Consider the following 13,965-nt stretch of genomic DNA (forward strand, 5'->3'; position numbering starts at 1 on the left):
TTAAGAAAAAGCCCAATTAGTAAAACTCCTCCTTCCCAGCATGGAAGTACAAGGAATAATTTCACCAAAGCAGTTCAGGGACCCCTGCTGCTACTGCCATAAAGGCAGAGTCAGACCATTGAAAAGGGATTGGAAAAAGGCTCTTTCCTCAACAGACTCTAGAGCACTCTACAAATGCCTTGAAAACATCCCCTGGTGCCAGTTTGACTCTCAGATACAGTCCACCTCGGGCTTGCTGCTCCCCTTCCTCAGTGCAGTTCCAAAACGCCTCTGCATGCCGAGGCCCTGCTGCTGCCTCTGCTGCTGGCAGGCATGGAGAGCCCAGGCAGGCAATGCCCTCAGGGAGCTCCACAAGGGCATGGGGACAGGAAGATGCTCAGGCAGTGAGTGCTTCTCATCCTCCTGTGAAATCAACCACATTAGCAGGAGCATTGACCACTGTCAATCTGCACCACGCCTCAAATGAGGACATAATGTGCTTCTGAATCAATCGCTGGCAGCACTTCAGCCTTATTATTCTTATTACCGGAACGTGAGTGCTGTGTGCCTGCCAGGCAGCTTCCCAATGAGCCCATTACACCCACAGCAAGCCCATTAAACCAAGGCTTCCTGGGTGCTACCTGGGCCCAGCACCTCCTGGGCTCACTGGCCTCAGGGACCCAAGCACCTCTTCCGCTACCCAACCTGCCTTGCCAGGGCTGCAGGCATGGGAGATGCAGTATCCTATCCAGATGCAGTGGCTTTATGGGAAATATAAGTGAATACAAGGTTTGGACAAACCACCAGTGTTTCTCTCCACAGAAAACTGTGAGGAGAGATCTGCAGCCTGCCTACCACACTGGGAAGAAGGAGTACAGCCTAAAGATTACTAAGAACTAATGTGCCAGGCAGTGCCACACTGCCAGGATCTCACCACATGCTCTGCTCTGCTCCTGGGGGCCATATACTGGATGGACATACTGGATGGACTGGACACGAGAGGCAATAGCCACAAGTTGCAGTTTGGAAAGGAATAAGGAAAAAATCTTCCCCTGGGAAAGTGATACAGGATATAGCAGCACTACAAGAGAAGAGGAATCAGTGTTGGTTGGAGCCAGCCTGTCCTGTGTTTGCTAAGAGCCCCAAATGGGACAGTAATGCTCAGCTTGCTGGATCCCACAGTGAGAATGTGAGCTGCGGTGCGTGTGTGCCGATCAGTCTGTCCCAGGGTCACTGCACTCCTGCAGCGCCCATGGGCAGGATCCCGCCCCGGGAGCACAGGCTGCAGTGTGGGAAGGTACCCACAGGAGGAGCTCCAACACAGCGACAGCGGCTGCCACCACCTGCGCATCCAGTCGGGGGTTCAGCCTTCCTTCTACTTATTTAATTCCATTAATGCCACACTGTAAATTCGCTGTAGCTTTCACTGTACACTAAAAATGAAATACTTTCCTCGTGTAGCCAGGCCAGAAACAGCTGCCAGACCCTTGTGCTCTGCTCCCCAGCTTGCTGCCTGCCTCTACAGCGTGGTGGGGCTGCGCTCTGCCCCACACCAGAGCAGACTGTGAACTGTGCCTGCAGACGGCTCAGCTCCCAGCAACTGCATTTCGGCCTCTCCTGCCGCACCAGGGGTACCAGGACGTACAGCTGGAATGGCTCCCAGGTGCCAGGGCTAGCCCACAGCTCATGAGCCTGCTCTCACTGCAGCCAGCCCACAGCTTGCTCTGTGCTGGCTTTGTCACACAGGCTACATGGGCATGCGGGCTGGCAAACTGGTGTGAGCAATATTATTTATTCTCTGACCTGTGGGAATGGAGGTCAGACGGCTGTGAGAAATCTCTGCCACCCTTCCTGCCCCCTTCCCAGGCATGTGGGGAGGTGCTGACAGGTCTTGTTTCATGTCACCTGTGTCTAGGTTACCCTGCTATTGCTTGCACAGCCAGGGCAAGCGCCAGACTGATGGCTCTAGGCCAGCTGGCCTCAATGGTTAGAACTGCTGTTAAATATTTGCTCTCTGCCTGTGGTGCCACTGCTCCTGGAATGTGAGCCATCTATAAACAGCCCTGCACCCCACAGAGATGTTAGGCTGACAGGCTGCTCTACAAAAACACTTAAAATGCAACTATTTCAAAGCACAACCAAACAGCAAATGGGCCTTGGGGGTTCACCTGCCATGCCTTCCTCCCTTGTGTCTCCCTGCTCAGCTGGGCTATGCCCATTCTGGCAGCATCATTATGCCATGGGGAACAGGGTTGAGGCCTTCACTTCTCCAAGTGCTGGGTCACCACTCAGCTCTACATAAGGTCTGGGGCTCACAGAGTCCCAGAGTGAGCACTGGGACTGTATCAATGCCTACTGCAAATGCAAGCATGTGCTGAGGTGTGGTTCCTGTCTCTCGGGCTCCCACAGGGGCCACACAGCCTGCTCCCCTCCCACCTCTGCTAGTTCCACATCCACTCTGCAGATTTCCTTAGTCAGCAGCACACACCATGCCTATCCTGCCCTGCAGCCCTCCTATCAAAGGGAGCTGTTGCTCTGCCAAACCCACACATACATGGACCAGGATGAGAGCAGACCCCCTGCTGCAGCAATCCTGCACAGGCAGCTGCTGCTCTCTTCCAATTCAGTCCAGGATTCTTCTCACTGGCATTTCAAATGGGAAATTATTGCATTGATTCCCACATGCCAACAAGGTGTAACCCCTTGTACTTTTGGGTCCATCCTAGTGTCAAACACTGTACAAGCCTGTCATGTTCAGCAATTTCCAGATGATGCGGAGTCAAACACAGTAGAATCCAGGGGAAAAAAATTATGTGCAACAATCAGCTACTTAATAGCTGCTTCAACATGAGAAGTACAACTGATTGGTGCTCTCAACCAGCCATGATATTCTAAAGAAAGAGAAATGAGAAGAGAGAGGCTCATGAAAGCAGCTAAGAGAATTTACTTAATGCTCATTTTTTTCAAAAACAGTTCCCACAGCTCAGTATTATGCTGCAGGCTCTACTGAGCACAGGCCTAGTGTGAGGATGGGAGTGCAGAGACACTGGATCCTGCTGAATCCCCACTGTGCTGCAGAGCCACAGCCTGCCTGTAGCAGAGTGGACAACCCTGCTTAACATTTCAGTTGGACTGGCAACAAAAAGCCCAAGGCAGCCTGATATGACTGCACACTTTGGCTCCACTGGCAGGACATACACAAACACACAGGTAACTGCAAGTGAAGCACATTATTCCTTTAAACATTTCCCAAGTCGCAATGTAATGCTGTAGCTCATCTCTCTGGTTCAGACAGTAAATGCAGAGGGATGCCAAGACCCTCCACTTGGCATCCCAAAGCAAAAAAAAGAGCTCTGTGCCTTCTTTGGATACACACAGCACACCCTTTGAACTAGCTGGAATTCGTCCCTTTCCATCTCAACATGGAGATCTGCTTTCCCTTTCCTGGCATATATAATCCTACCTTGTGGGCAAATGCTCTGATCTCATCTCATGAATCAGTGTAGGTACGGTGCAGGAAGGGGTGGCCACAGGCACAGGCAGATAACAATTCAAACAGAAGTGATAATACATGCAAGAAACACTTCCCAAATTTATTCCCTCTTTAATACTAGTGAGGGGTTTATTTACAAGTCCCCTGCAGCTCAAGAGGGCTCTGCATATAAGCACAGCAAAACATCATCCTGCCATTGCTGCTCTCATGGCTGCAAAGGAACTTTTCCCAATTTTAAACAGTTGCAACCTAATCATGCAGCCTGGAGAGTGCCAAAAACGGTGAGGCAGCCCTCAGGTAGGTCAGCCCCTTCCCCTCCACATGTGCACCTCCTTGTCCTCAGGGGAGGACAGAGCTGGAGGGAATTGGGCTGGGAGAGGTGCAGTGGAGGGGTTCACCTAACACCCAGCACATGCCTTTGCATGTGAACAAAGGCAACATCAGTGGTGGATGCAGACAGTGCCTACTCAGGGGCTCCACCAGAGACATGGATAAGGGTGGGAGCATGATCCAGAAATGCAGGCAAGTTTGCAGCTCATGACTGCAGGTCACAGGCAGAGAGAGCTCTGTGCAGGGAAGAGAGCTTGGACTACTCCAGGGCAGTGGGACATTACCACAGTTTCTATGGGTACTGATGCTGATTGGCAGAGGCTAATGCCAGCATAGTCCAGTGGGAGATTAGATGGGGCAGGAAAGAAAACTCAAAAGCATGTTTGTTGGCATCAGAGGATGGAGCAGAGTAAAGCTTTGAACACAGATGGAAGTGAATGGGCACAGGATAGGGCAGACCAAAATACCTCAGCCAACCTGGATGGAGTGCAGCCCTTACAGAGCAGAACAAAGTAATCAGTGACAGTCCAGGTAGGCAGACACAAGCTCCCATTCACTCCTAAGACCATAACAATAGTGGTAGAATGGCAGGCTGCTGTGCATTCTCCTGCAAGGTTTTCTCCCTGTATCAGCCATGCTACAACTGCCCAAGTCAAGATCCCACCACTGTGGGGTTGGCAGGGAGAGCTGGCAGGCTCCCAGGGCTGGCGTGGAGGCTGGCCACGAAGCACTGCTGCAGGGGAAGCACAGCTCAGCTTTCACCAGGCCCTCTCTGTTGGGGTCATGGCCAGCATCACTCTACCCTGCTGCCCATCCCGCCCTCAGGCTCACCTCATACTCCTGGGAGAACTTCAGCCCATCGTTGGCCTTGAGCCGTTCGATGTTGTCAGCAAGTTCGGTCACGGGGATGGGGGGGTGGTCACGCATGCCTGCAAGCGAAACAAGGAGGGAGGGAGGGAGAGGAGAACGGTTACGGCTCTGCATGGCCAAGGAAGGCTCAGCAAGAGCATGTGCACAGCAAACCCAGGAGGTGGGTGCGAGGAGGACACGTGTGACGATGTGAAGCGCCGGGCGGGATGGACAGGAAGCTGACGAGCTGACACAGCATGCGGCACACAGTCCTGGAGCACGCGGGGCGGTGAACAGAACACAAAAGTGATGTGCAGAATGTGCATGACCGGGTGAGCATGCTCGGACAGTACGGCCACCGGGCACACAGAGCAGGCCACGCAGCCCCTGGCAGGAACAGGCCGAGGATACGCTGTCACTGTGCTTCCCGGGCTCCCGCATGGGCTGAAGTTGAACACACTGATCCTCTGGTGCTCTCACTGCCAAGGGCTTAGGCTGATCCTCTTGCTTACCCCTAACAATGGCATTAGCCACAAAGAAACTCTGCCAGACCTGCAGTGAAACCTCTGCAGTGCATGTGCACAGCTTTTTGGGTAGGCAGATGCTGTCACAGTCCCCAGGGTGTTAGGGAAGGATGAGAAGGGCCCCAGAGAAGAATGGCTGATCCCCTGGTAGGACAGTGCACAACGTTCTGAGAGCTGAGGAGCATCTCTGCCCACAGCTAGCTGCAGAACTCTTCAGTGATGCTCCAGAGGCAGAGCCTGCTCCAGGCCCAAAGTCCAGCTCCTCGGGGCGGACTCGTGCAAGGCACCATCTGCAGTGATGTGCTTTCCAGCAGCTTCTGGGAGGCTGGTGCAAGTTGGGATGCAGCTCAAGCCATGGCACAAGTCTTGCCCTGGCTAAACCAGGGATGCAACACTATGGCTCATCCTGGGCACAAGTGAAGCCCTGCTCAGCAGAAAGGCCCAGAGGAGGGAATCCCATAGATCCCACACAGGGGACAGGTACTGCGGGGGCATGCATGTGGGATTGGGAGGAGCCCTTCTGGGGCCCTGGGATTCAAAGCTTAACTATCACAACCTCCTTCTCTGATACTGAGATGTTGAACTGGCAGGAACGTGATTGTGAAACATGTCATCCAAATCCCAAGGCTCGTGACTCCATCGGCTGCTCTGTGGGTTTCCCAGAAACCCCACATGGGTAATGATGATTATTAATAGGCTGAAACTGTTGACTCACACCCAGGGAGACAGGCTGGAGCACAGCCAGAAGCTTCTCAATTGCTCAGAAGGCTGAACACTGCCACAGATGGCAGTGATGGGCCACTGAGGTGATGAAGCAGTCCCCAGGCTGGGTACACACATTTTACACAGTGATGACAAGTCACGAGGTGATAACATGGAAGTGTTAGACCTCTGACCTCTGCATAAAACATCTGACATCACTGCACACAGGCAAGACTCAATCCAACACACACTTGTCCTGCCATTACTCAGCAGTGCAGTGCCATCCAGGATGGCCTGAGAACACACAGACAGGTGGAGAAGGAAATACCCCTATTCTGCCTTGTGCCGAGGTCCTCCTGCAAATGGTCCTGTTTGTTTGCCACTTCACCCATCAGGATCCCCAAGGTGGCTGAGCAGGCCCTCAAAGGGACAGAGACAATGCTGGTTTTGGCACAGTTTCCTCACTCATGCCAGAATTCCTGACTGTAGCTCAGGAGCAGCCTCTGCAGAGCTGTCACTGATGAGCAACTGAATGATGAGAACAGTGTGGGACCAAGACAGAAGTGTGGGGCAGGAAGGAGACAGAGACTGGAACACAACCATAGTATGTGCTTCTTCCAACATGGTTATGTACAAAGCAGAGCCATGGCCCACAGCAGAGCTTGCAGACCCTCATCTCTGCTGAGAAACACAAGGTGGTCTCTCCAAACTTGTGTTTTGCCAGCCAGAGAAGTGTTGCAGCAACAAAAGAGCTGCAAGAGCAGGTGGGGAAAAAGAAGTGGTTGGAATCTCATTATGGTAAACCTAGAGAAACAGCCACTGACAGTGCAGGGCAAGATGGAGATTTGTGCACACTTCCAGGACTTCCACAAGCTCTTCCAATTGCTCTGGCAAGTGGACAGTGAGACCACCACGAGGCTAGAAGAGCTCAGAGGTCTCACAATGCCTGCAGGGACACACATGGCAAAGCCCTTGGCTCTGCTCCCAGAGGAAGTATTTATCCTACATACTTCTCCCATTCCTGTGTGCATACACAGATGCCTTGTACATCCCAGAGCAGGGTGGCCATGCTTATATGGTTGGTTGAGGATGAACTTGAAGCTCAGAAGACAAGTGATAAGGGAGCACTTTTATCCACAGGTTGGTACTACTCCATCCAAGCTGCTAGAGCAGTAAGTGCCTCCTTTGTGCCTGGGATTCTGGTACCAACACTGCGAAGCAGATCAAATGCAGGCAGTCCAGAGACCATCATGTGTTCTGCCTAAGGCTATGACAGAGGTGACCCAGCCTAGGGAAACCAGTTTGCCTGAGGTAGGAAGAGAGTGTGTTCAACCACTAAAGAGCACCCTTCAGTTTGTCCATTCAGGGTTTTCAGCTGGCCACTCCCTCTAGAATGGCCAAGGTTAGCAGTCCCCACACAGGGCCAGCTGCAGGACTGGCACCATGGCAGAGCCTGACCTACCACTCTGAGGGGGTAGGAGGCCAGAGAGTAGGGGAAGGGCTGCTGAAGAAACCTCTTGGCAGCCCATCACTCAGGACCTTCCCTTCTGCACTGTGCTGTGGTGAGCTGCTGTAATGCCGTGTGAGCAGTACCGAGCCTTGCCCCACACATCATGTCAGAAAGTGAAATCACTGCCATTTTACAGTCTGCTGTGAGTGAAGGTGATCTTCATGACATTGAAACAAAAAATACAGAGACGAGAGAAAAAGGGAAAGAAAAAGCAAAAGGTGTCGAAAGATAAAAACAGGAGTTAAAACTAACTTGAGATATTCGGGCAACAGGGGACACTGGCACCTGCAAAGAAAAGAAACGGGGCAAGAACAGAAATCCCATTAGCCTTTAGTCATCATTGCAGAGGTTCAGAGATGGAAAGACAACGAGATGAAGATGAAAAGGAAAGCACCATATGCCACAGCACGGAGAGCTTCCCTCCTGCATAGGACCGACTGCCTGGCCCTGGGGGCTGCTCTGCAACTGGCTGTTACACAGCAGGCTCTTGGCTCTGGCCAGTGCCATCTCCTGACACTGGCAAACATGCGAAGCTGGAGCTACTTGTAAGGGAGTGAGTCCACAGGCCTTCACGTGACACCAAGAGCTACATTTCTCACTCCACACCACTGGCCCCAGTCCCACGCCCTAGGGAAGCCTGCAAGGGCCAGTAGATGGCAGGTACAAGGAGCATCTGCGCTACTCGGTGGCCAGGGGGACTGCACTCAGCCCCAGCCACCTCTGCTCAGTGCCCCTGAGCCTCCAGCTCGCTCATAGCTCATCAGCAGCACAACTCAGTCTCATTTCATGGTGTATTGGGACACTGCCTGGTCCTGTATCCTCTCAGTGACTTGGCACAGCAGTACATTAGTACAGGGAGGACAACAGTGGGGAATAACCCTTGTCTGAAGTAAAAACCACAAAAATGAGAAAGCTTAATATTTAATAACAGTAGACCAATTAATTATGCATTAAACAAGTTTTCCCTGCTCAGCAAGCTCCAGCAGGGATTCCAACTACCAGGGCTGGTGGCCAGCATCTCTTGTCAATGCATCCTCACAGCACTGCCTCGACCTCCATCAGGTGACAGGGGCAACAGCTTGGGCCCACTGGGCTTGGTGGATTTCCTGTGCCTCACTGATGAGGACAAGCTCGTCAGGAACCTGAACAGTCACTTCAAGCTGCATGACACCCACTTCTGCCTCTCAGACTCACAAGGGATGCAGTGAGAAGGGGAGGAGGACAGAGTGCTGTCTCTTGGCAGGGGAGCATTGTCTGGCAGTATCCCAGGGTCCTGCTGCTGTCTGGAGTGAACTGGGCACTTGGGCTTGGTCTCTTCAGAGAGCTCTGCAAACTTATCAAATGAGCAGCATCTTTGGCTTATCCTCACTCACAAACAGGAAAAGAAAATTTCCTGGATCCCTGTCTCTCTGATGGCAGCTCTTGAACCTTGCTACAGGTCTAGCAAGGGACACCCTTGTTGCAAACACTGATCTTTCTGAACATGGGAGCAGATGCAAGCCTGACTTGTCACAATCCTCCACACAATGCAAACCACAAGCATATGGCAAAGATGGCTTTTGTGCACCACACATGGAGACGTGTCACAGAGGCCTGTCCCCATGCACAGCTGTCCTGGAGCAGCCCTGTTTAACACCATGCTCCTCCTCAAGAAGCTGCATGCTGTTGTTGACTGTGTGTGACCCCCCCTCCCCAGTGCTGCTCCCGGTGATCTGCGTGTTGAGATGTTCTTCCTCTGGCACACGTGCCTCCCTTGCTCCCCACAGCATCCTCCTCCCATGCTGTGACACCATCCTGTGCTGTGCTGTGGCCAATTAATACACCAGCTCTGCTGGCAACTACCAGCCTGCTGCTGCTGCCCACATGTGAGATCTGCCACTGGTTCTGCCTCGGAGATGCACTAACTACAGACCCCTGACAGCTGCCCTGGCACAGAAAAAGATGTGCTGGTGTAGCTCACCCCAGGTGCGAGCCAGATTGCTGTGAGTGGCAACAGGAAAGGCTGCTCTTGCCCCCCCCCACCAGACACAGCAGTTTTACATCAGGAAATGGCCCCTTCAAAACTCTCCTGTTAGATGAAAGCTCTTAGATGAATGAGCAGCAGGAGGAAAAGGAAAGTAGGTTAGAGACCAGGAGGAGCTGCAAGTTAGAAGAGAGCTGTATGTGCCTCATTTACTGCTGAACTGCTCCCTCCATCACAAAAGCCCAAGTGGTCCCTCAGTTCATCTATGACTTGGACTCTCTGAAAGGCTCTGAACGAGTCAGGGCGAGCCTGTCTCTGATCACTACAATGACAGGTACTGTGCTTTTGGTGCCATCAGAGACGTGCAGACACAAAGCAGCAGCACAAGACCTTTCTGCAGTGTGAAGTACAGTTGCCTCCATGAGCTGGCAAAGCTACAGCCTGAGGCATCCCAGGCCAGTGAAAGCAGCATGCAGAGAATGGCATTTACTGAACTATCATCCTCTGCACTGAGACCCCCGCGATCAGCAGAGTCCTTCAGTGGGCCACAGCACTGGCTGCAGAGCACTACTGTCTGCAGGTAGCTCTTCTCCTGACCCTTAGCTGAGCAGAGTAGGAGAGTCAGCTCAACGAAGATCCCAGAGTGAAACTGCTGGGACACCCTCAGCAGTGTAAGAGCTCTGTGTATCTCCCGACTGCCCCAGATGCAGCCCATGTGGCCAACACTTCACCACTTGTGCTTGGCACTGAAGCTCAGCCAGGGTGAAGACAGTTCTGCACCTGGGAACATCCCAGGTATGGACACTCCCAACAGCGTGGAGGCTCCTGCCAGCTCGGGACAACTGTAATGAGCTTCACACACCACACAACAGACCAGCCCCATCCAGGTTCCCCAGCCTCATGGCCCTGCAGTGACGGGGCCAAGGAGAAGCATCTGCAACCAAGAGAGCAGATACCTGGACACCCTTGGTCTAAAGCCCACTCTGTGTCACTGTGACTGAGAAAGTGTGGATCTCCTGGAGGGTGGGAAGGATTGCAACTCTGCCTCTGGCATGGGGGACATGGAGAAGGGGAACCAGAGGAAGCAGGATTCAAGAGGATGAGCTGCTCCTTACCTGGAGTCTGGTAGTTGAGTCGCCTCATCTCAACTGGGTCAGACGAGTGGGCCAAGAGTGAGTCCTTCAGGCCGATGGAATGCTCATCCTTGGAAGAGGGGGAATGTGCCCTTTTCCTGCGGACAGAGAGGGCGGAGACAAGCAGGTGAGTTCTGGAAGAGACTGGCATGAATCACCCTAGGAAAGAGTCTGGGTCCCTGTGTCCCAAGTCCACCCCAGGCTCCCAGGGCTCTGGGTAAATCATACCATCTTCTGTGCCACTGACTTCCCATCTATGAAACAGCAAAGATTATATACAAGCAATGTCAGATGTTTGATTAGTGAGGCAGTTTTGAAATGTGGTATTCTGCATAGTATTTATTAGAGAAAATGCAGATAGATGCAAGATGCTGTTTCCTCTTACAGTCTCTAGGAACTATTTCCTGTAGTGGAAGGATATAATAAAATTTTTTTCATGTATTAGAAATATTTAAATATAGAATGCTGTAATATAATAGTGTAAAGGCTCTTCAGGGTGTGTTTTATTGGGCCATTAATACATGTCTTGAATGGTTGAAGGCACCCAAGGCGTGAATTAATGGAACAATAAAATACAATGTTGTCTCTTCATGCTATATTTATGCCTGAAGCGATGCCACCACCTCAGGCTCTTGCTGGAATTCAAAGGCAAAGCAGGGACAGATCCAATCAAAAAGTGGACAAGTGAATATTAAGGAAAATATAATACTGCAAGCAGAATTTCTAGTGAATCTCTAGGTCCCACTTCTAGTTCTAGATTACAAATATGGTGAGTATACCCAAGGGCTGGAGAAGGGTGTTGGGCAGAAGCAGCACAGCAGTTCTCCCTTCTGAGCCTGTGCTGACCCTGGCACTTGGCCAATGCACTGAGCATGCAGGAATACAAAGAGACTTTGTCTTTTGGCTACAGCCCCCAAATGGATTTTGCCTGAACTCCTCTGCTGACCTGATGTTTCCTGGAAGAGAGGGAGCTGCAGCACTGCTGCTCTGCATGAATGCTAGCACATTTACCAGCCTGCAAATGGCAACAGTCAGTGTCTGCTTTGGACCTCCTTGTGAGGCACCTGGAAGCACACTGAAGGGCTGCCAGGTTCTGCACAAAGACAGCTGCATCCCTGGATGGTGGAGACCCTGAACCACGCAAAATCCCAAATGCTCTCACAGGCACAGGGCACTTTCACTTCGATCACAGGCTGGGCATGCTGGGCTGCCACTAATGAGAAGCACTTAGAGAAAATTTAGTGCATAAATCATGAGTGAAACCTGCGTGTGTTCCTTATGTGGCCCAGCCTGTAAGCAAGCTCCATCTGCAGCCTGAGGCTGCAGCAAACACTGGAGTTGTTCAATGGGGAGAACCAGCTTGAAAGTCTTACACTTCTCTGAGGCATCTCAACATCTCAGAAGCCTTCCAGCTGCCTAGACCAAGACAAAAGAGCTGAAGGACTGAGACCGTTGATAGAAAGAATGGAGACTACACAGCCAACAAATAAACCTCCTATCAGGAGCACAGCAGGATGTGCAATGTACTACAGTGTACCAGTCCTCAAGCAAACTGGGCCATCTTTTCTGGGGAATGGGCACAGCACATAATTAAACTTTATCTCTGTCTCATTAGCCCAGTCAGGGCAACTGCTAAACCATCCTCCAGATCCCAAGCTACCCACTGCTGCTCAGCTTCAATTCATTCCAATTACAGACTTGCCATTGTAAATATTACACACAGATACTTTTGGGAGAAAATGCCTCCACAGGGAGGCTGGACAGCCAAAACCACAGCATCACTATGAGCACATGGGTGGTGCTGGAAGAGGATATGCTCCTCCTCCACAGGCTGGGACGCAGCAGGGACATATGTCAGGTCTGGGCACAGCAGACTAGTGCTTCCTGGTGCTCCACTCACATGGCTCCAGAATAATCAAAGCTCAGGCAAAGTGGGAATATCTTCTATGGGGCGCTGGTACAGAAATCCCCTCTTGGGCCATTTTCTCTCATTAAACACCAGCAAACATGTTGTTTCTTACAGCTGCCCAGTATTCCCTCAAAGCTTCCTCATTAGAGACTGGAAGAATGCACCTGCATTCTTGAGGGAACAGCTCTCAGTCTGAAGTGACTGAGAAAAACAAAGGAACCCCTATAACTGCTGTTATTGCTGGGTTTTTTTTGATTTTTAATTTAATTGCAAAAGCAATCTGGGAAGTCTTTGTGTTGGAACTTCTCCCTGAGAGCTGTGAGAAGCTGACAACTGCTAGGAGGCTGATACCTTTGAGGAAACAAAGTCTTTGTAAACTCCTAAGGCTGGCGTGCTCCACACTCCCAAAAACAAAGATGCCCCTTAGTAGCTTCAGGCTTAGTTTTTAAAAAGGGAAATAGACTTGGAATTTTAGGAAAACAAAAAGATAAAATGGATTCATACCTTTCTTGCTTACTAGATCCATGGAAAAGCAGGAACAGAAGAAAGGAGATGATCACTGACACAGAAAGGCACTGACTGCACATGCACAGCAGAACTCCATTTAATCAGACAACAAAGGCAGCTCCCTTCCCCAGCTAGAGAGACATATGTAAATAGAGAGCCCAGGAGGAGCAGAACCTCAGAGCTGAGATGATAGAGAATGACCTACTGTAATTGAACAGGCTACATGAACACATGCAAATGCAACCCATGGCTCCTGAGGACTAACAATCATCACATGCTACAGTTACAACTGGAGCAGGACTGCTCTGCCAGGCAAAGGGAGGTGTCTGCTCCCACGGGGAGAGTGTCAGAGTGGTTCTGATACAGTAGTCAGGACTGAGAGGCTGTAAGAAGAGAGCTCCACTCTGATTTCAGCCTGTCACATCCATGCCCTGTTCTCACCATCAAGGTCATATTCTTCAGTCAAAATTCACAGGAGGGGGGGCAGTTGCTACAGATCAAGCAGACAATTTCTATAGAGAATCAGTGCTAGAGAAGTTCCCAAGGCTGACGGTCCAAGTTGTTGTGACCGGAGTGCAGTCAGACTGCAGCTTTAGGGACAAAGCTGCTCTCATCTGTCCCACTGCTCATATGCTTCCAGAATCCACAGCAGCTGTGTCCTGGGGCTGATATTAATCACCTTCTGATCTCTTACAAAGCAGCCTTCTGCTGTGCCTGGTAGAGACCTTCCTCCTCCCCATGGCCACCAAGGCCTGTCTCTCAGAGCACCCTGTGTCTGAAGGGTACAAGGAAGGCCCTGAAGGTACCAGCACCTCTAGTGCTCATGCTGTAACTGCCATGTCCCAGACTGGATCTCACCTTTTGAAGAGAAGTATGGCAATGACAATGATGATGATTAGTATCACAGCCAGGACGGGTCCCATCACCCACAGCATCTCTGGTTCATCCTGCTGCTTTGCTGATGCGACTTCCATCACGATCTCATCCGAGTAGGGGCTGGCTGCGTATCTCTTCTGAACAGGAGAGGGAGAGAAAAGCAAGCATCTATTATGCTAAAGCAACAGCT

The 13,965-nt window shown here is 51.3% G+C and overlaps 1 protein-coding gene across 6 annotated transcripts in view; it reads right to left on the reverse strand.

The window, feature by feature from the left end:
• The window catches only part of PTPRF (protein tyrosine phosphatase receptor type F), a 376,812-nt gene that overhangs the window by 21,766 nt on the left and 341,081 nt on the right, over positions 1-13,965 (reverse strand). For all 6 annotated transcript variants that reach the window (XM_083868101.1, XM_083868100.1, XM_083868096.1 and 3 more), the window contains 3 exons: positions 13,758-13,912; positions 10,466-10,581; positions 4,634-4,731 (listed from right to left, as the gene is read on the reverse strand). In XM_083868101.1, coding sequence (XP_083724227.1) covers positions 4,634-4,731; positions 10,466-10,581; positions 13,758-13,912 — 369 coding nt within the window. The remainder of the gene's footprint in view (positions 1-4,633; positions 4,732-10,465; positions 10,582-13,757; positions 13,913-13,965) is intronic.

The sequence above is a fragment of the Zosterops lateralis genome (assembly GCF_965231275.1).
Source record: "Zosterops lateralis genome assembly, chromosome: 9".
NCBI classification, from domain to species: Eukaryota; Metazoa; Chordata; class Aves; order Passeriformes; family Zosteropidae; genus Zosterops; species Zosterops lateralis.